Genomic DNA, 20,742 nt, shown 5'->3' on the forward strand with positions numbered 1-20,742 from the left:
CTATGGTAAATGAAAACAATGTGCCTGACCACACTCAGAAACCTGATGTTCTTTTTTCATTAATCTTTAATGTCACTTTTATCAGTGCTTTTAGAGAATTTCAAAAAGGACTGTGATTAGGAGAACAAGGTATTGGTTCAGCTGAATCAGTCTGGTCAGCTTGTTTGCAGGTTAAAGGTAGGTTGTATTGAAAGTCCTAAGATAGGCTACATTGACAGGATGAGGAAAGCATGCATAGAAAATGAGCTTTGTACTGTTGAAGACTCTCTAAAATGTTGAATGTACATTACTTAAGTTGTGTCATTGTTTGGTTGCACCACACAAGGTTCATCTTCAGTAGAGTACAACGTCCTAGCTAATCAAAATATTGTCACAGAAATTACTTTTTAACTTTGTGTGACTGATCAGAGAAAATCGTTTGTCTTAATGAAGTGTTTGGTACAGTGCTGCCTTCCTCCTAACACACTAACAGCTGAAAAAAACATTTGTTAAATGCCCTTAATCCACAAACAGCAACAAAGGTAAATTATTAAATAGCCTTTTCATTAATGCTTTTAACACCCTTAATCCGAGTGTGAAATAACAACACTGACAAGGAGTGGAGAAACTGTCAACTACAACATAAGGTTATTTAACAGTACTCTATAAAAGGACAGATTCAGTTATCTCAGCTAATATAAAACAAAAGAGGGAATAAAAACAGTCATCATGCATTTCTAAGGGATGTAATCTCGCAGAGGACCCATAGACAACACTGAACAGCAGTTAAACCCTCCTCCTCAACCACAAGATTATCCCATCATTCAAACAATACACTAAGACAACCATGATTTACAGAGGACACCTAAACTGGCTAGGCGTAAAATAGAAATTGCAACTTAAGCCGATGTTGGAACTATCGCAGGTGGTGCAACACAAATTGTTAGTATTGCGTAAACCCTGTCCTATATTAAAAATGATGATCAAACTAGGCTATGTTTGAACTTTCACACAGCTTCTCATCTGTGTCTGTGTGCACCATCCTTTGTATTTAGTTCTTATCAGGTCTGAATCAAACAAGAGAATGTTTGGGTTGCTTGGCAACAGAGAAGTTTCAAACTAGCATCATCCAAAACTTTTACGAGACCTGAGTCAACAGCTCCCTCTCTTTCTCTCACTCGCTCTCTCTCCTTGCCTCGGTGGTACATAGAGCACAAAGGTTGTGTGACTGTGGAACACACCTGTTGCTACTTTTTAACTCAGGATGTATTGATCAGCTGTCAGTGTTTCTTTCTACTGAGTCTGACAAATCTTGCCAAGTGGAACAGACAGTTTGCAGTGATGATGGTAAGCATGCATTACATTGGAGTGTTCATGTTGCATACTGTCACCATAAATCACATCTAATTCAGGTCAAGGATTACAGTATGAGGTCGTAAGAGATGGAAGATAAAGAAGTTCGTTCAGGTGATTTAGAGACATCACGGACCACAACATGCATAAACAATCACTTTAAAGTCAATAACATCAACATCAATAAATTAATTATTAAAACAAAGTTTTAGGCTCTCCTATGTATCCAAAATAGTTTGGGGATCTCTTCAAGTTTCCTTTTCCACCAAATGTGGTTTTGAATGTCTCAACAATTGCTGGATTTATTGTCAAGAAATTTGGGTCAAATAACTCCACTGATAATATTCCTATCCTACGTAGCAATAGGGAAGCAAACTGAAATCTACAACTAACGCGGAGAACATGATTAAACTGTGGCTTAACCTTCAGCATAAAGCATTCCTAGAAAGAGGCTATATTGTTTAGCTGTTTACATGTTCAATTCATGGCATTGTGTACATTTGTTTTTGCATATTATTCATATTCCTTTGCTGAGAATTGTATTTATTTTCTATGCACCTTTTTATACTTAGTACCCCACAGCAACTTCGACACCAGTTTTCCTTACAGGCTAACTTGTCTCGTCTTAGCATGGCTTTATTCATATCTTTCATATCTGATTGTGGACTTCAGCAGAGGACAGCAGATGGATTACACCCCACTGAGAATTGATGGGACGCTGGTGGACAGGGTGTGCAGCTTCAAGTACCTGGGGGTGCACATCTCTGAGGATTTAACATGGACAACCCATATAGACAGTCAGGTGAAGAGGGTGAGGTAGCGCCTCTATAACCTCAGACAGCTGAGGAAATTCAAAGTCTCTGTGAAGGTTCTGAAGACTTTTTATTCCGGAGCGGTGGAGAATATGCTGACTGGAAACATCACCCAGTGGTACGGGAACAGCACTGTACATGACCGAAGAGCCCTGCAGAGGGTGCTGAAGTCAGCAGAGCGTACCATGGGTACAACACTCCCCACCCTCCAGGACATCTTCACAAGGAGGAGCACAGCCAGGGCAAACAGGATCATGAGTGATCCCCACCACCCAGGTAACGGACTGTTTACGCCTCTGGCAGGCGCATTCCTCAGACTGTCCGGACTGTTAACTCCACTCTCCTCAGTTAAAAACATAAACAGAACTGTGATTACATGATGCACACACACCACACATTCCAATCTGCACATTGCACTTTGACACCCTGGACACTTTACACACTGACACTTTACACTGTTTACATTATTCTATATTTTGTATATTCAAATATTTATTTTTAAAATTTTACATTATATTATATTTTACTGTATATATGTGTATTAGTAATTTGAGATTTATTGCATGGCCTTGCGGAACAGTCTTTACATTTCATTGCACATCTGTATGAGTATGTGACACAAAAATCATGAATCTTGAATCTTAAATCTTCTTAACAATGAGACAACTGAAAAAATATATAGAGACTATGAATAGCCTATAAATTCATGTGATAGGCTCACTGGAAACATTAGGGGTAGGATATTTGATGGAAAATTTATAAAAAATACAAAGAAAATGTATTTTTATTTGTATTCAACCCACCCATAGACAGTTCCAATTGTAAGTGCATTTGTGGATAATTTTAAGATTTTAAAAATATGTCACTTAAGGGGGAAATGGCTGGGTCCAGATGTATGTAGTTAAACGACGATTAACTGAATGTAGTGTTTGTACAGCGTGAGAGGTACACACACACACACGAGCAAGTGGCACACAGTTAACAGGTAGAAGGTAGGCTGCAAGCTGGACTCTTTAGTAGTGGTGACAGAGAGGAGGACTCTGAACAAACTGTTATCCATTATGGATAATCCTGGTCACCCTCTGCACACCCTACTGGACAAACAGCGGAGCAGCTTCTCCAACAGACTGACACAACTCTGCAGTCACAAGGACAGATACAAGAAATCTTTCTTACCGAAGGCCATGACTCTGTACAACAGCTCACCTCATACAAGCAGAGAACTGTCATCATGATAATATCTGTCTCTCCATATGTTAAATTTACAAATTATCCCTGCACTCATGTTCACTTCATTTGGCTGTCTACTCGCCGTTATATTGTCTAGTTTCTGCTGATAATATGTCTACACTCATGCACTTTAACTTATGTCAATACTGTCCATTTACAACTCTGTTTTTGCACATTTACATTCAGTCTTCCATATTTAATCTTCCTATTTAAGACTAGTAATGCTTAGTTAAATCCTAGTTGTATATATTCACATTCATCCTTAGTTTTGATATTTTTTAGTATTTATTTACTTTGCATTTAATATTATATTGTGTTTAGATTTGCTAACATTGTGTTTTTTACTGATATTGTGTGTTTGGATAACCTGCAGCTGTAACGCCACAATTTCCCAGTTTGGGATCAATAAAGTTATTCTATTCTATTATTCTATTCTATTATTCTATTATTCTATTCCATTCTATTCTATTATTCTATTATATTCTATTCTATTCTATTCTATTCTATTCTATTCTATTCTATTCTATTCTATTCTATTCTAGAAAGAGACATTTCCGCTGGTCATGTTTTTAACCGGCCTGTCTCAGGTCAGCTGATGCGGGTCAGGGCGGCTTCATCGGAAGCTCATTGGTCGCGCTTCACTTGCACGGTCACATGCGCGCGTTGTGTGTTTGGTTTCACTTCCGCACTCCGCTTCTGTCTTTAGCCTGCTAGCCTTTTGGATGCTCTCACTTTGACTTGACACATTTCTGCGGGGGGAAAAAAAGTCGGTTTTAAAATGTAGAACAGAAAAGCGTGAAGCCAGCAACAAGTATTTGGAACTCCGCGCCGTCTGCAGAATCACTTTATTTAACTGCGCAACATAGAGCAGCGTTATTGCTCTTAAAGTCAACAAGGAAACGAGGTTAGCGTGAGGAAGCGACTGTCACTTTGTGTGTGTGTGTGTGTTCAAGTGTAACTTCTACAAAAAAAAAGTGCTCCCGCTCACGTATGGGACAAGACGTCATGAAGGTAAGTGCAAAACGTACCAAGAAATGTGCCACAACTTTGTGCACCTCTTCTGGGTTCATCTTCTACAGTTTTCTAAGGAGAACTTATTGCCTCATGCGGAGGATGAACAGACATTTTGCATGAACATATTGCACCACAATAGCTACGTTTGGTTAAGGCTATACATATGCACATTCGCAAAGTGTAATTACCAATGAACACGATGAGTTAATGTCGTTTGTATCCCGTCTCTTGTAGCCTACAATATCTAATTGCAACAAAATTGTTTGCAATTGTGCTGCATTTATCCCTAATTTTAAATGCAGACTAAGTGCATGAATAAGAAAATTGCTAGTGGTAATAAATGACATGGCGTCAGTAATCTCTTTTCAATGTCATTATGTACCAGGTGATGAACAGACACAGTGGAGGGTCCTTCCCGAGGTGGACTCTGGTTCTTCAGCTGCTCCTGTGTGGGAGTGGAGTTTACACCACCAACAGCACCAAGAAATGTAAACTGTACTCTGACTCTGAATCAGAGCGGGAAGTCCTCAATCGGCTAGAGCCACTCGCACACATGAAGTAAGAAGTGACTCAGCCATATGACATTAATATGTTTTTGGGGTGTCCTGTCATCCAGCAGGAGTCAGCTCTACTTCTTTATGTCAACTAACCATGGCAGAAGCATTTAGCCTTTTTCGTATTTTACCGTTCATTTTTGTTTGTTTTTTTTTCCTTCCAACATCTGTCTCTCACTGTGACGTGTTGTCATGTTGACAGCTTTACATTGGAGGTCACCAAGGAAGCTGAGAGTTACACATACGTGTTCCAGTTGTGTGGGGATGCATGGGGCGTTCCAGGAGCCGGGGTAGTTCAGTTGGACAACAAAAATAAGGAAGGGAAACCAACAGTGATCGGCTCATACAACGGAACACAAGCGTATGGAGGAAGTACGTCCCTGAAATGATGTTTGCATTAAGAACTCGTCTTCTTTTGTTTGTAGTACTTTGAACTTCGGTGTTATTGCATAGGGTAGTTAAGAACAATATTCTGTTTAAATGTCTGATTTTACTCTTTACTGCTTTTGTAGGTGACTGGGTGATGTTAATCTACAGAGATGGTGAAACATACGATACCCACTGCTCGAAGGAAAAGAGGAGAGCCATGTTCATGATCTCTTGCAACAGAAACATGGACGTGGTAAAAGAAATACACCACATTCAACATCTGAACAAAAGGGGGCATAACGTCACCCATTACTTCCAAATTTTGCTCAGTTCATTAAGCCTGGGTAACCTAGCGGCACCCGCTTGTATACTGAAGTACCATGCTGTACATTTTGCAGAATGTGAAGCCTTTAGGAGCCCCAGAGTTTACTGTGATGTCTTACTAATGTTTCTTGTTTGACATGTGTTTATTTTATGTTTATTTGTATAGGGACAATAATGAATAAACTACTGCCAGCCACCACAGCAATTATAAACTAAGTTTATTTGCAATGCTCGTTCTTAGGTGGGCCTTTAAAATATTTCAAACTCAACAACAGATACACAAAAAACAGTATCAGACAAGCAAGACAATAAAAGGCAGAACAATACAGGATAATAGCTATCTTACAAACATGCAGTTTAGTTAAGTGTAGAGATTTATATTTATCCTTTTCTGCTCCATCTCACTCTCAGGGCCGAATCGTGACGGTGCTGGAAGACAGGGAGAGGGACCAAGACTGTTTCTACCTTTTTGAGCTGGACTCCAGTGCAGTCTGTCCACCTCTGGAGTCCAAGCTCAGTCCTGGATCCATCATACTCATCATGTGCGTAAAGACTGTCTTATACAGCTTAAAAACCTTCCTGATCTTAAAGTAATATGCTATTCTAAATGATCTGTGCTCATCAGCCCTCTCCTCTTTCAGTGGCCTCTGCATTATGGCTGTCTACCTCATTGGAGGTTTCCTCTACCAGAGACTGATTGTTGGCGCTAAAGGGATGGAGCAATTCCCCAATTATGCTTTTTGGGTGGAGCTTGGCAATCTGACAGCGGTGAGTCTCCAGTATTTGATTAATAATGTCATTACAAGATTAGACTGAAGTTGCTTTTTTAGTATAAATATCTAACTCTCCTCTCCTACAGGATGGCTGTGACTTTGTGTGCCGGTCAAAGAATCGAGAGGAAGCTCCCGCATACAGGGGCGCCGCCACAGAACCGTTAGAAGAAGAGCCAGAGGAGCGAGATGACCACTTACTACCAATGTGACCTAAATAAGTCAGAAATGGGACCGAAATGTACTCTGTGTGACGCATCTTATTCTTTCACAGGTTAGCTGAACTTAGACACAAGTCTTGTTTTTCTTGTGCTGGTTTAAGATTAGGACCTGTTGATACTATGTGTGTGTTTTTCAGACTTGTGCCTAGAACTACTACTGTGTGATCTGCTCGTCACTTCTTAGGGAATGTTATTGCGAGGCTGGAACGCTTGTCTCCTCCTCTTACCCCATGCATCAAATTCATTTGTTTGGTGTCAAACACATGAGCGATTAATACAAGACTCCAAAGTGACAGTTCAGAGTGACTTTTGTTCCATGAATATCTAGCAGAAAATGGAGGATTTAAGAGTTAGTCTTTTTCATGATTTCAACTTCATAAAATATTGGTAATGATTGTTTTTGAAGCAGGATTCAGCAATGTGTTAATTCTGGAGTACTGATTGTGTGCACTGATAGACGCAGCTTACAGATCACGGCTTTTCTTTTTTTCATTTTGCTTTAATGATTTCTTCTTGTTTTTTATTTTTGAAAGTGAGAGATTTTGGCACAGCGTAGTCATTTCAAGTGCTTACAGACATGCAAAATAAGTTAAAAAAAAAAAAAAGACTGCAAAAACCAGAGGTTAATTGAAGTAAAACTTTAGTTGGGTGTTTGTGTTTCTCCTACATTATAGGAAAAGGCTTCTCCTAATAACTGCTTGTGAAGGTTTGATGATAACAGCTTCCTGACTGTAAACCAAGCTTGAGAGTTGTAGCTTAACATCCTGCTTTTTATTGGAAAGGTCAAACATGCTTTCACTTTTATGTGGGACACGATGAATTCAGTGTCTGAGGCAAAGCATCCAGCTAAAATCTAAAACTAATTTCCTATAAATCCCTCATATCTGCCTTTAAAAACTTCTTTATAGAGGCAATCTGAGGGGATTTTTATGTAAATTCCTGCTTTTCTTATTTATGATATGAAAAAGGTTTGGTATGTATTTAGTAACAGTACTTGTGTTTTCATGGAAAATATGTTTAAAATTCCAACCAATCTAAACTATATTCACTTCTATGAACTACCAACATCAAACTGAAGAGTAGATCTACATTCATTTAACCAAATGTTTAAATTGACCAAATATTCAGGCCGCTTCATGTCTGATAATCTACTTCTTTTTCAAGATAGAGCAGCGATGAAAGCACTTGTTTTTCTATACACCTGCTGTATATTACGGTTGTAAATGTTACATCATGAACTACCTTTATAATATTTTAAGACATTTCAAACTTGAAATGCTAAGAATTAAAGCTGTTTTTGTGATTTCTAATGGCAACATGATGTTACAAGTTTGTTTTGAATCAAGTTACAACATTACAGTCAACATGATCACTTCAGTTTGTTTTGCTTTAAATGTTTCTACATCTGTTGTTATTGTGAGTTAATTACAGCGGATATTACTTTTCTTTTTTTTTTGCTCACAATCTATGAAAAGCTGATTTGGAGGTTGTAGTAATTTACAATACCTCTACATTGTTAAAAAAAAAACTGTTTAGTTCAAGGACAATAAACAGCAACAAAACAAAGTGTTTGTTTTATGACTCTATCAAATGTAGGAGATGTTTATGTTTGTGTTGAACTCAGTACACACCAGCAGGGACTGATGGCTCTGAGATTTCTAGGTCTATGGAGTTCAGCAGAAATTCATGTTCACTAATGTTTATGAAAGCATTGTCAGATACGGGATAACAGCTTGGTATGGTCTCTTGATTGTTTATTTCAAATCACAGATTACTCATCTTGTGCACACTGCTATGAAAACCATGGGTGTTAAAAAATCTTTATCAAATTAATGCAGCGACTCTGGGAGGAATTAAAACAATCGGGGGGGGGGGAAGGGAGGATTGAATAAAAAAATGCATTTAACAGGAAAACATCCATCAGGTTTGTGTCAATGTGGACGAGAACAGAACTCTTGATGAACATGTAGTCTGTTATTACATACATATAAAACATAGAGAGAAAATCTAAAGAGTGAGCAGAGCAAATGTGAGGTTGGAGTAGTAGAAATACAAAGCCTTACGTTTTACAAGATAATGTAACAATCGGTGCACTGGCAGTAGGTGGCGGTATTGCACATTAAACGCAAGCTGCCATTAACTAAAAAAGAAGGAAGAAGAAGAAGAAAAAGGGGACTGCTGAAGGGGCGGGGCTTTGTTGGAGGCAAAACCATGAAAGGGGGTTCACCGTGGCTTGCATGAAAAAAAAATAACAAGATCGCAATATTGACTTGATTGCATTTAACTGCGAAAAGGACAAAAGCCTCAAAGAAAGGTAAACACATAAGCACGTCGAAAAACACTGACTGTTACCATGTGTGAAGGGTGATAGCCAGCTTTTTGTTGCTAGCTGTCTGCCAGAAATGCTATTCAGTTAGCTTTTTCTACTTGTTACGTTTAACGTGAGTGTTTGCACAATAAATCCGCTTTACCCTCTCTTATTTAATATTATGCATTTTGTGCAAGTGGCGTTACACATTGTAATGAATTCTAACCGCGTTTTGTCCGGCTTTTCTGAGATAAATGTTAGCACCACAGTCTATTGTAGTTAGCTGCAGATGGCTACTCGTTCTCCTGAGCTTCTTCCTCCATGTTGTTCCTTCTCTCGCAATCATCTATCATGTTGACAACTGGGCTGCTCATGAAAACAAAAAGTTGTGAGTGGTTTAGTGGTGAACTCAGCCAATGCTCATGTGTTGCTAAAGTTAAAGTTAGATGGTGTGAATGCTGGGTGTGGGAAGCTGTGATTTGTTTTGTCTCCTCTAGTGAAACTTTTTAAGTGTTTTTTAAAGATGTAACTTCACCAGTGTTTGTCTCGACTTTGTCTTGCTATTAATGCCAGCAGTGACCTTTTTGAAACATACTGACTCTGAGGAGTTAATGTACTTTATTACATACTGATTATCTTACTTTTGACATTTTTTTAAACTTTTATAAAAAGTGAGTTTTACTGTGTTGCTCAAGTGATGTGTGCTTAATTGCATTTTCAGTTTGATCTTCATGCCGAGGTATTACTTTTACGATTTTTGCTATTGATAAAATATATTTAGTATATATGTTTTTTTTTTGTTGCATGAATAACAAGATTTGGCTTCTGTGTTTTTTAAAAGGTACCATGGATACAGGGGAAGACCAAAACACAGGCACCAACAATGCAACTCCTCAAACAAGTGGGAACTCTCGTGCGCCCCAAATAGCCCACATGTCTCTGTATGAAAGACAGGCTGTGCAGGTATGCATAAATAACAACAGAAATGTAATCCAAAAAAAAAAAAAAGTTTGACCTGAAATGTGTAAAAGTATCATAGTAAAGATTCTTGGATTAGTCTTCAGACATCATGTGTTTGTGTGTTTGTGTGTCTAGGCGCTCCAAGCACTGCAAAGACAGCCGAATGCAGCTCAGTACTTCCAGCAGCTCATGCTGCAGCAGCAGATCAGTAGTGCCCAACTCCACAATCTGGCTGCCGTGCAACAGGTAACAAGACTGAAGACTAGTAAATACATTCAGTTGAAAAGTAATGTAAGCTGACATTGTACACAACCTCACTTTATTTTATTTCTTGAAACCAGGCAACCCTTGCAGCTAGTCGACAATCCAATACCCCTAGTAACAGCATATCCCAAGCGACCACCACTGTAAGTATCGTGTTAAAAAAAATGAAATATGTGTTGCACATGTAGTTATTGAAAAAGTATGTGAAAGATTTGAATTATCTGTCCCTCCCAGGTCAACCTAAGCACAACATCTGCGGGAGGAACTATGACCAACCCCCGTCCTCACGGCCCGGCCACCTCTGCAGCTACAACAGCAGCTCTTAACCAGTCGGTGCTGCTGGGTGGAAACTCTGCAGGACAAGGACAGATGTATCTAAGGGTAAGTTTAAAAAAATAAAATAAAAAAATACATATAAGGTTTGCACTTAGTCAATTTTTAGTTATAATCAGTTAACTTAAAGCATATTGCTCCTGTCTCTGTCATAAATCTATATAAAGATATTTATTCAACCTTAACTCTGCTTTTTCAAAAAAAATCAAAAAGCTTCACAATGATTAGCAAATAAATAATTTTCAAATGATAGCGTATTTACTATAAACATTGATTTAAGTGTATGACTGATTACCTGTCTCCCACGTCTCACAGGTAAACCGCTCTCTCAGGGCTCCTCTTGCCTCTCAGCTCATCTTTATGCCGGGTGGCACAACAACAGCAACTGTAACAACAGTTGCCCAGGCACAGCCGCAGCAGCAGCAACAGCAACAGCAACAACAACAACAACATGAAGCTTCTGCCAGTAACCAGTCTGACAATGATCAGGTTTGAGCACCTTAACCTAACTGTAACATCAAGTTTGAGCTTCTTAGAATAAACAGTAATAAATGTTTAATAGTTTTCATTGGCAAAAATGTAATAGGAGGACTTTTTGACTCTGCCTACTACAACTTCTCCTTTTAGCTCGTACATTTCATAACAATCTTTTCCCTTCTAAAGGTGCAGAATCTGGCCTTACACTGCACCTCCACTCCCAGGGCTGTTGCTGTCAAGTCTGAGCATCCAGAGAGGAAAGATTTTCCTCTTGGTCAACAGCAACAGACTTTTACTCAGACAGGTCAGCAGCAGCAAATGCAACAACAAATGTCCAAAGGCAACTTTACTCAGCAATCCAACACTATGACTGTAAAGACTGGAAACCAGGTTGCCATGACTGTCACTCCTGCTGCATCTGTAGCTCCATCCTCAAGTCATGTCAACTCCTCTCAAGCACTCCCTCTATCCCAACTCCTCCTCTCCACCTCTGCTGCCCCAGTGATCCTTGTGCCCACCTCAAACGTCACTACCTCCACCCAGGGCTACCCCATCGGCTCTTTGACTTCTAAGGCAAACGTAAACACACAGACTTTGGTGGTACAGCCGCTACAGCAAGCCAGCACTACCGCAGACAAAGGCCCTGTGCCAATCCAGCCCAAGACAGCCCAGGGACACCGCTTACCTGTGCAGCTGCCCCCTCGACACCCACCTCCCATTCTCCCTGCACCACCAAGCAACAGCCAGGCTACGGCTGGGGGACACAACACTCCCCACATCCCAGTGCAGCTTGTGGGAGCGAGGCAGGGCTTGGCAGGAAACGCACAGGTTGTGGCTCTGGCACAAGCACGATGCAGCATAGCTCAGGAGGGTGTAGCTGGTGGGAACGTAAACATGGTTTCCAACAACAGTGCAATGGTAAGATTACTGAAACTATCTTTGTTAAACTGTTAGGAAAACAATCTGTGTTTTAGGAATGGTAACACTTTTGTAACACATTGTTCTCCTTCACACAATAAGATAAAGCCTGTCATCGGCTCTCTGAAAAGAAAATCTGACTGTGATGCTTCAAATGAGATGGCAACAGATTCCTCTGCACCAATGAAAGACTCAGCTCCTCCCTTATCCCCCGCGCCGACAAAGGACTCGGGTATGTCAGATTGCCCTATCCAAACCAAGCATGAATTACTAGTACAAGTAGTAGAAAATTGTAGCTATATGTTCAATTCTCATTATTTTCCTTGTGTCTTTTCCCACCTCATTAGCTCCTCCTGTGACAGCTGCCTTCACATCTCCTCCCACCCTGTCCCTGCCTCTGCCCTTGTTAAGAGGTGTCCATGGGGACAAAGACAGAGCACCAGTGCCCCAGGCAGTGGTCAAACCCCAAGTCCTCACCCACCTCATAGAGGGCTTCGTCATCCAGGAGGGAGCTGAGCCCTTCCCTGTAAGTATGCCATTCTATAATAACAGAGATTTCACATTAACTCAGAGATTAATTGAAGTTACACTTTGCTTTGCATGTTTGTGTGTATCAAGTTCCTTACTGTCAGGCTTGTGTTTGATATGACAGGTTGCTGGGCTCCTCAAAGACAGAGACTATGCCCTGGTTGGCCGATCAGAGAACGGTACTCCTTGTAAGTGATGGAATAACTTTTATTTTTTAATTAAAAATGTTCAAAGTTTTACTAAATTTACTACATTTGTGACATGGTTGTATACTTGCCTTCTCTTTTCAGTGTTGAAGTGTGAATACTGTGCAAGCCTCGCCCCTGCCAGCCAGTTCAGAGGATCAAAGAGGTTCTGTTCAAACACATGTGCTAAGAGGTATGATTCACTTTAGCCTCACATATCTGCATTGATTTACAATCTGGACTCTCAAGAAACTGCTGCTGTGAATACATAAAGGTCTGGTTACCATGCATAACAAGGGAGCTAGCGAAAGACCATACAAGAGTATGCCTCTTATTAGAGCTGAAAGACTTACTGTGCACATTGGGCTTGAGATTTTGAAAAAACAATCTTGCACACGGGGGTTTAAAAAAACCTGAAAATGTCTCCCTGTGTACTCACTGTGCTCTTGGATTCACAGGTATAATGTCAGCTGCAGCCAACACTTCAAAACGAGCAGAGGGAGAAGTGGTGCAGGCGTGGCACCTCCTCCGGCCCCCACTGAGATCGCTGCCAGGCGAAGGGGTCCCTCTCGCAGGAGCAGCTCTAATATCCCCTGTAATAAGTTATCGAGCAGGCATCTACCTGTCAAGGTAAGACATGTGATGTAAAAGGTCAAGTTGGTCATATTCTCTGTTTTGGCAACAAAAAGGTTACCCTGCATTCAGTTGGTGTAGACCACAAAGTTACACTACAGGACATGTTCTTTTCTTTCTTGTGTATTATTGCACAACTGAAGATAGTCCCTTTAACAAATGCATTTCTTCTGTTTTGTTAAGAGCTGCAGTTCTTGGCTGTTTTACGAAGTTATGAGTGGCTCTTTAAAAAAAACTTCACACTTCATCTTTTTATAAGTTCATGTTCTGTCGCTTTAACGATTTGACAAGAATTGAAATGTGCTGGAGACAGTTGAAAAGTCATTTTAAAAAAAAAGAGTTTGGCTTACATATTGATTGGTTTTGTGTTTTTACTTGGATTTTTTTGATCACAAGAAAATATGGAAAATGGCTTCCTTATGCTTAACATCAATTTGGTGGCATTTATCAACAAATGCACTATACTTTCTAAAGTCTTTGTTTAGCCGTTCTTTTAAGTATGTTCCTCTTTCGTCGTAGTGTCACTCTGAGTCCAGCCGCTCGGATGATGTATCCAGCGACGGAGAAGAAGAAGAAGAGGACGAGTCTCCTTCTCTGTCCCCGAGCTCTTCTCACTCCTGCTCGAGAGCCGGGCACAGCGCTCCTCCCTCTGACAGCTCTGCTCCACTAGAGGGCGCTAACTTTCTCTCGGCAACTCCTGCTCAGTGGAGCGTGGAAGAAGTGTGCAGGTTTATCTCCTCACTTCAAGGTCAGTTTTCAGTCAGTAGAAAACAGTTTTATTTGAAAGAGCTCGGCCTCCTGTTTTCATTTGTTTTTAACTGTCCCATTCTGTCGGGATTCCTTCAGGCTGTGAAGAATTGGCTGCTCAGTTCCTGTCGCAGGAAATAGACGGGCAAGCTCTTATGCTCCTGCGAGAGGATCATCTCATATCTACCATGAATATCAAGCTGGGTCCCGCGCTTAAGATCTGTGCCTCCATCAACACGCTGCGTGAGTGATGCAGTCCAGCCGAGGAGCAGAATAAAAAAAAATACTACAATCTTTGATGACATGAGTTTTAACAGTTCACTTTTATAGACATTGAATGTGCAAAAACTTGTATGTATACTTTTACGTTTGTATTCATGTCAGTAGTGTTTCTTAGTTTATTCTGTTACTGTGAGTAGAGAGCGACGTCTTTATGTATACTCCTGTGAAACTGTGCAAACCTGCCGGTGTGCAGGACTAGGTGCTAGGTCTCCTGTCTAGGACAGTTCACCTCTTGGGGGAGGGGAGAAAGAAACGTTGCCTTCTTGCTGGATTTCAAACCGGTGCTTTAACTTTGGTAATATGTTTCAGTCTTTTAGTAGTTACCTGTTATTTTAAGATAGATGTTCAACCCAGGCTCCAACCACATCAAGTAAAGGACACTCGTAGAGCCTGAGGTTCATTTTACCTGCCTTTAAAAGTTTAGTTTTGTATCTTTTCCATTTTGTACTACAATCAAAGCTATTTTTTCATGGATAAAAATATAGTTTTAGTAGCTTTAACCAACTTAACTACCTGAAAATAGGTATTTCTAATGGTTTGCTCTCTTCAGGGCTGAGTGGAAGTACTCTGTGTACACAATTACACATGTTCTACCCATAAAAAATACCTGTTAAAGGATCTTTGAATCTGTGTGTGTGTGTGTGTGTGCGTGTGTCTGAAAAAACGAAAGATCATTGTTTGATTTAAGATATTTTTATTAACATAAAATTGAGATGATAGCATAAATACAAACATGTTCCCTTCATTCATTTCCATAACTCAGCCTAATAAACAATCATACAAAAGGTGGTAAAAATATAAATGACATCTTCATTCATGTTGGCTTGAGATTTTTAAACATGATTTTTAAACCATCATATATTGACAGTATCAGCTACAACTGAGGGATGCAGCACCTGTACTTGGTCAAGTTTACATATCTTACAAGTTCCTGTTACAAATCACTGGTTACATTTCCCTAAACGAACCTTAAATATTTCACTATGGCAGAAGGAGTGAGAAGAAGGCACTGTATCAGGTAGATAAAAGAACATTTTTCAGAGCCTGAAACACTTATTGCACTTGAAAGATACTGTTTTGTAAAGTGCACCACTGGGTTGGTTGAGAATAGTGCAATTTATGTTTTATTTTGTACGGGTCCGAGCAGGGATCAGAAAACAGTGTAGCTGTTAGACTCGCCATATCCTGCTTCCCGCAGGTACTGCTCGATGTTCACCGCTCCCGACACCTTGAGGACTTTGTCTGATGCACCTTTCTCTCCTGAGAGCAGCTTGCGACTCACCTCGGCCAGAGATGGTCGATCCTGATCCTTCCACTGGCAGCAGCCCTTGATGATGGAGTGTCTGAAGGACAGAGGAAAACAGTCTGAGCCTTAAAACATTATATGAGATTATTAAGCAACATCCTCTGGTTTGGTTGTGCGTCTTATAAGAGGCATGTAGTAGGTTCTTACAGCATGTTGGAGCAGTTTGAAGGTTTTTTCAGACTTTTGCCTCGTTGATGGAACTGCAGAAGTTCATTCACTGAGATTTCTGCAAAAGGAGCTTCACCTGGAGGGAAAATAGAAAATCTATGTATGGATACAGAGCTCTGTCAAGGCAATGCATGTGCAATTTTCAACTGCAATATCAGTAGTTTAATAGTAAATGTTCTGTTAAACAAAACAAAGAGGTTGTATATGGGAAGAATAATCAGATGATGTGGTTTCTGGGTACTCCAGGAAATCAAATGGTCGTATATGTAGCTGCAGGAGCTGGGGATCGAACCCCCTCCTACCTTTCTGTTGAGAGACTCTACCAACTGAGCCACAGCTGCACTAAACTTGTTGATAGTATGATCAATTATATGTCAAATTTCTGACAGTTTGGAAAGTTTTATTCTCAGTCTCAAGCTACAAATAGTTACTTTATAAAGTACTTTGTTTTTTTTTAGGTTTTTTGGATCATCTATCACTAATTTCCCCAAAAGTCAAACATTTACTTACCTAATGTTGCCATTTCATACAGTAAGATGCCAAACGACCAACTAGGGAGGGACACACAGATGGAAGTTATGGTCAGCTAATAACTAACTCAGTAAATTCCAAAAATGAATTGCATCATCCTTGTATTGAAAAAAACCTACATATCGCTGCTCTGACTGGCAGGTCTCCGGGCTAACAGCTCTGGTGCTTGCCATTTCTTCATGCTGGCATCATCTTTCTGAGTGGTCCCCTGGCTCTTCCTGGTGTAGACCCCATGCAGGCCCCAAAGCTTGGCCGTGTGCTCTTTACTGACCAACACGCTGCGGGCACGGATGTTTCCATGGAGAAGGTCTTTGTTGTGAAGGAACTCCTGATGGAGCAAAAAGATGAAACCCATGATGAAACATCTAAACCTCTATTTTTTTTGTTTTAGCTGTAATATCCGTTTAGCTTAGCTAGATCCAGTGATTGAATGCATGTAGAGAGTTTTTGAAGGTAAATGTATTCACGCTGTTTCATCTATGGTGGCCAAAATACAAAAATATATAAAGAGTAAATGATGGTAATAATTGACAGTTTTTTGGATCCACTGCTTTAAGCCAAACTCAGAATTCAAGTTAGCTTTTTGATGAGATGATGAGATGAGATGAGATTCAACTTTATTGTCATTACACATATACAAGTATAGAGTAACGAAATGAGGTTTGGCATCTCACCAGAAGTGCAAATAAGCAGAAAGTGCAAGAGTCTGTGCTATGTACAGTAATTACAAAATTTACAGATGTAGACAAAAAAAGTGAATTATTAGGTATATCTGGATGGCTGGATTAATGGGATGCTATAAATATAAATAAATGCTATAAATAAGTAATGCTACAAAATAAGTGTATTCTTAGGATTATAATATACAGATTAAGGTGCAGTGAGCATGCTATACTAATAATATACAGATTAAGATGCAGTGAGCATCATGATGGATTCATGCTCCCCTGAAGTTAAATCCTAATGAATTTGGTGAGACTCAGACTTTTTGACTTTTCCTTTTTGTTCCTGATGAACCTCCAAATGGTGCTAAATCAGTTGAAATCTTTCCACCATGTAACTTTGGATTCTTTCATCACCCAAACCCAACACAATTCTGACATTCCTCGTGAAAATTAATGTCATTAAAATCTGTCACATTTAGGGTCTGGTGGAGGAAAACCCTGTTGACAGGAGATGGTGTCAGGACAGGGGGTATATTTCTCTGTGATTTGAAAGTCAAACATTTTTTGAAAAGGTGAGGGCATATTCATTAGCATACTAACCAGAGCTGAGGCCACCTGTTTGGCCATGGTAAATATTCTTCTCTCTGTCATTTCACACGGTGGATTCACATTTTCCTGAAAGAAAAAGGACATACACAAATGACTTTGCCATCTTGAAGATAATATAATCATTGTTTTGCTCCATGTATTTTCTGCTTTAAATGTATGGCTTGATGCCTAAAGTGAGCTAATGCACGTAGTAGAAGGATTTCCTATTTAAAGATTCACCGTACCTGTCTGCATCGCCACAGGTAGCTGAGCAAGTCTCTGTTCTCCAGCTCTTCTACAACAGTTACCAGAGGAGCTCGAAGTGAAACCACTCCAAGAAGCTCTGGAAGGAAAGGGTGAGGTCCCAGCTGGGCCAGGAAGGATGCAAAGCCTAAGAAGTTGTGTCTTTCATTGGCATCAGCAGAATCTGAACATAGAGAGAGTAAGAGAAAGATGAGAGAGAAGAAGTTACATCAGATGTCAGAGTCCAGAAAAAGACTGCAACCAACCATCTTCTATTAACTTCAAGTTTAACATTCTCACCATTCAGGACTCGCAGCACCACGTTCCTGTTCTCCATGCGGGCCCTGTAGAGGGACACAGAGGAGTCGGAGCGCAGGGAGAAGGCAACCGGCAGAGGGGTGACCAGATTGAAGGACTCGGGCAGCCTCTGACGGGGCAGCTCCCTGGGCTTGACCACAGGAGTAAAAGTGGGCTGGAAGGTCTGCTGAGGGGGGTTGGGCGGGATCGAGGGTTCAACCACAGGCGTGGTGAGGCTTTTGGAGGGGTAAGTCGTTGCGGTGTTGAAGGTGGAGTAGGAACTGGGTACGTCCAGAGCGATGCTTTCATGTTCCAGGACATTGATACCAGGTGGAGCTATGGACAGAGAGAGAAAAAAGGGACAGAGAGGGAGAAAGGGAATAAGAAAAGTCCAAAAGTGCTAACATTTACATGATAGTAGATAAACTAAGTCGTATGAGTCCAAAAATGTATCTGTAAAACACAGAGAAGAAACTATTTTTTACACATACAGATCAGCTTACTGAACATGAGCTTCAATTAGCTACACTTTGAAAAATACAAGAACAATAGAAATTCAATGGCCTTCCTTTATCTTTACTGACAATGTAGAGCCACTTTGAGTCCCCTGATATGATTAAGCATATTTGAATCACAATTATTCTGCCTATTCCAGTGTCTTACCATCAATGCCATGCAGCACCCTCCTGGTCGGCTTTGAGGCCTGCGGACGGATCCGATCGACTTTTTCTGGACAGAAGCGCAGCAGTAAAATGAAGATCAGGGTGACCAGGAAGCTGGACAGCAGCAGGATCGGCACAATGATCACCTCCTGCTCATAAGTACGGATCTCTGCACACATGAAACAAACACACTCTTAACATCACTCAATAAGTCTGAGAAACACTGACCTCAAAGGTTGCCTGCTTGCCTTGTCTGAAGTTGACAATAACAAATCCTTTTAAAGGCCAGAGCAGGTAATCGACCACAATGCTCCACCGTTAAAACTTACCACAGATTGTATCTCCATTGTTACAACTGAAGTCTGCGTTTGATGTTGAAGACATCCTGTTTGATTAAAAAAGAAGTGAGATTAAAATGTTGTCCAATCTTTGAACACCATTCACATGTCAACAACTGGTTTCCATTATTTTTGTTGTGCGTCAACAGATAGATGTAGATGATTTAAAACAACAGTTTACTTGACAGCAGTAGCCTGACACCCATTAAGTCTCTTTGGCTGGATCTGCAAATAGTAACATGACTCTTTTAACAAGATATCCAGTTTGAGGAGGTGTCTGAGCGACTGGTAACTGAGAACAGAGCAGTGCTTCCCTCTTAAAGGTGCCAAACTGTTTCTTACTTCCACATACGACTTGCACTTAGAATAAAAACACTCTAAAACCTTTAGGAATACATTTCCTGAAACAACAAATCTTAATCCTCGAGGACATACAGCACAAAACATCAATGGTAAACAGTCAACTTTACGAAGAATTAACACTGTGAAAGCCTTCACCTAAAGGTAAACACAGCCTTCACCCAAAGGTAAACACACAAAAAGATATCTTTAATTTGGGAATGTTTACGTTATCTAAATAAAGAGCTTCTCTGAATGCAGTGTTAAGGAACAGAAATGACACTACAGCCACACTGAGGAACTCTCCCACCACCTGATCATCCTGATAGGTCAGATCCAAGATCTCTAAACCTGTTCATCTGCATTTTTTCCACTCATAAATGCTGGTGTTGTACTGCACATATATATGTGACGAAACAGCTCCAGCTTGTGTACTCAAACTCATAAATGACATGTCATAATGTCACATGACAGAAACCTTGTTCCCGGAGTGATTTACACCGTTAAAATAAATATTAATATACATGAGCTCATTCTACTTCAGGGCTGCCACCACAGCAACATTTTACCTGACTTTAAAATGTCAAAGAAAAGACATGAAGCATTTTAAATTCTTACCTCAGCTCCTTCAGTATTGTCTTGTATATTAAAGAAAATCCAGTTATTAGAGGCTCATGTTTCCCTTCTTCACATCAGTCACACACATATTTTATACATCCTCCCAGCTGAATGTGGAGTCCGGGTTCATCTGAGCTCTTCAGATCTTGATTGTCTTGTTTTTCTCAGGCGATTAGTTGGGCTCAGGGGATCGCCGCACCACTCTCTGTTTGTCTAGGTTCCACCTTCTGTTTTTCTTGACTCCACCCTCCTCACCTCCACCTTATCCCTCTTCACCTCTGTTTACCTCTTCCTCCTTCTTACTTGAAGAAGTGGTGCATCATGCTGGCATCAGGTTTGTAACCCACAGTCCTGCCCTGCCTCCTCTCTCTATCTCTCTCTCTGAGTTTGCTCAGCCACATTCTGCAACTCCTTTTTTTTTGTCTCTTAAGTCGAGGTTACCGCTGGCTCTGCCTCTCTCCTCTTTGTTTTGGAAACTGGTCCTGCAGCTCCCTTGTCATTTTTAGTTCACAAGTCTTTTGTTAAGCATGTTTGGCCTTCACCATGCTGGAACTCGTATGACAGGCTCTGCAGTAGGTGGAGCAGGAAATATTCAACTGCTTATTTGTTTAGATACTGACATTAGACACAAGTAAATAATAATTACAAACTCTAAAAAAAGATATAAATTAGTGTCAATTAGGATAGTGCCGTGCTGTAAAATCCAACCATTATCCTTATATAAGA

General features: G+C 40.3%; 3 protein-coding genes across 4 annotated transcripts; 2 read left to right on the forward strand and 1 right to left on the reverse strand.

Annotated features, from left to right (window-relative positions):
• Positions 1 to 4,052: 4,052 nt before the first annotated feature.
• Positions 4,053 to 8,192, forward strand: m6pr (mannose-6-phosphate receptor (cation dependent)). Its single transcript, XM_020646788.3, has 7 exons — positions 4,053 to 4,385; positions 4,774 to 4,946; positions 5,145 to 5,314; positions 5,455 to 5,564; positions 6,047 to 6,177; positions 6,277 to 6,403; positions 6,495 to 8,192. The coding sequence occupies exons 1-7, from the start codon at positions 4,365 to 4,367 to the stop codon at positions 6,615 to 6,617; spliced, it is 855 nt and encodes a 284-aa protein (XP_020502444.1). The 5' UTR covers positions 4,053 to 4,364; the 3' UTR covers positions 6,618 to 8,192.
• A 604-nt stretch (positions 8,193 to 8,796) lies between these two features.
• On the forward strand, positions 8,797 to 14,891 carry phc1 (polyhomeotic homolog 1). Of its 2 annotated transcripts, XM_020646791.3 has the most exons (15): positions 8,814 to 8,940; positions 9,656 to 9,673; positions 9,776 to 9,897; positions 10,030 to 10,140; positions 10,236 to 10,301; positions 10,393 to 10,539; positions 10,807 to 10,980; positions 11,155 to 11,886; positions 11,989 to 12,118; positions 12,234 to 12,412; positions 12,539 to 12,602; positions 12,705 to 12,792; positions 13,058 to 13,229; positions 13,752 to 13,980; positions 14,079 to 14,891. In XM_020646791.3, exons 3-15 carry the CDS (start codon positions 9,781 to 9,783, stop codon positions 14,228 to 14,230), a joined length of 2,361 nt encoding a protein of 786 aa, XP_020502447.1. In that variant the 5' UTR covers positions 8,814 to 8,940; positions 9,656 to 9,673; positions 9,776 to 9,780; the 3' UTR covers positions 14,231 to 14,891. The 2 variants fall into 2 exon arrangements, with proteins under 2 accessions (XP_020502446.1, XP_020502447.1); XM_020646790.3 differs by lacking the exon at positions 9,656 to 9,673 and having other exon boundaries at positions 8,797 to 8,940.
• Positions 14,892 to 14,935: 44 nt separating this feature from the next.
• Positions 14,936 to 20,396, reverse strand: styk1b (serine/threonine/tyrosine kinase 1b). Its single transcript, XM_020646793.3, has 10 exons — positions 20,017 to 20,396; positions 19,051 to 19,106; positions 18,723 to 18,890; positions 18,063 to 18,395; positions 17,765 to 17,946; positions 17,532 to 17,606; positions 16,386 to 16,594; positions 16,246 to 16,286; positions 15,715 to 15,811; positions 14,936 to 15,604 (listed from the first exon to the last, which is right to left on the reverse strand). Exons 2-10 carry the CDS (start codon positions 19,103 to 19,105, stop codon positions 15,412 to 15,414), a joined length of 1,353 nt encoding a protein of 450 aa, XP_020502449.2. The 5' UTR covers position 19,106; positions 20,017 to 20,396; the 3' UTR covers positions 14,936 to 15,411.
• Positions 20,397 to 20,742: the final 346 nt, after the last annotated feature.

The sequence above is a fragment of the Labrus bergylta genome, chromosome 8 (genome assembly GCF_963930695.1).
Source record: "Labrus bergylta chromosome 8, fLabBer1.1, whole genome shotgun sequence".
In the NCBI taxonomy this organism is placed as follows: domain Eukaryota; kingdom Metazoa; phylum Chordata; class Actinopteri; order Labriformes; family Labridae; genus Labrus; species Labrus bergylta.

What these genes read in the sequence shown, in the direction of transcription:
- m6pr (XM_020646788.3), top strand. Translation starts at nt 4,365, where the DNA reads ATGGGACAAGACGTCATGAAG. An exon ending in GCAACAGAAACATGGACGTG is followed by an intron (nt 5,565 to 6,046) that starts GTAAAAGAAATA and finishes TCTCACTCTCAG; the next exon opens with GGCCGAATCGTGACGGTGCT. An exon ending in GGATCCATCATACTCATCAT is followed by an intron (nt 6,178 to 6,276) that starts GTGCGTAAAGAC and finishes CTCCTCTTTCAG; the next exon opens with TGGCCTCTGCATTATGGCTG.
- phc1 (XM_020646790.3), top strand. Translation starts at nt 9,781, where the DNA reads ATGGATACAGGGGAAGACCAAAACACAGGCACCAACAATGCAACTCCT. An exon ending in AAGGACAGATGTATCTAAGG is followed by an intron (nt 10,540 to 10,806) that starts GTAAGTTTAAAA and finishes CACGTCTCACAG; the next exon opens with GTAAACCGCTCTCTCAGGGC. An exon ending in CGCGCCGACAAAGGACTCGG is followed by an intron (nt 12,119 to 12,233) that starts GTATGTCAGATT and finishes CCACCTCATTAG; the next exon opens with CTCCTCCTGTGACAGCTGCC.
- styk1b (XM_020646793.3), bottom strand. Translation starts at nt 19,105, where the DNA reads ATGTCTTCAACATCAAACGCAGACTTCAGTTGTAACAATGGAGATACA. An exon ending in ACCTGTGGCGATGCAGACAG is followed by an intron (nt 17,607 to 17,764) that starts GTACGGTGAATC and finishes TTTTTCTTTCAG; the next exon opens with GAAAATGTGAATCCACCGTG. An exon ending in AACAGGTGGCCTCAGCTCTG is followed by an intron (nt 16,595 to 17,531) that starts GTTAGTATGCTA and finishes TTGCTCCATCAG; the next exon opens with GAGTTCCTTCACAACAAAGA.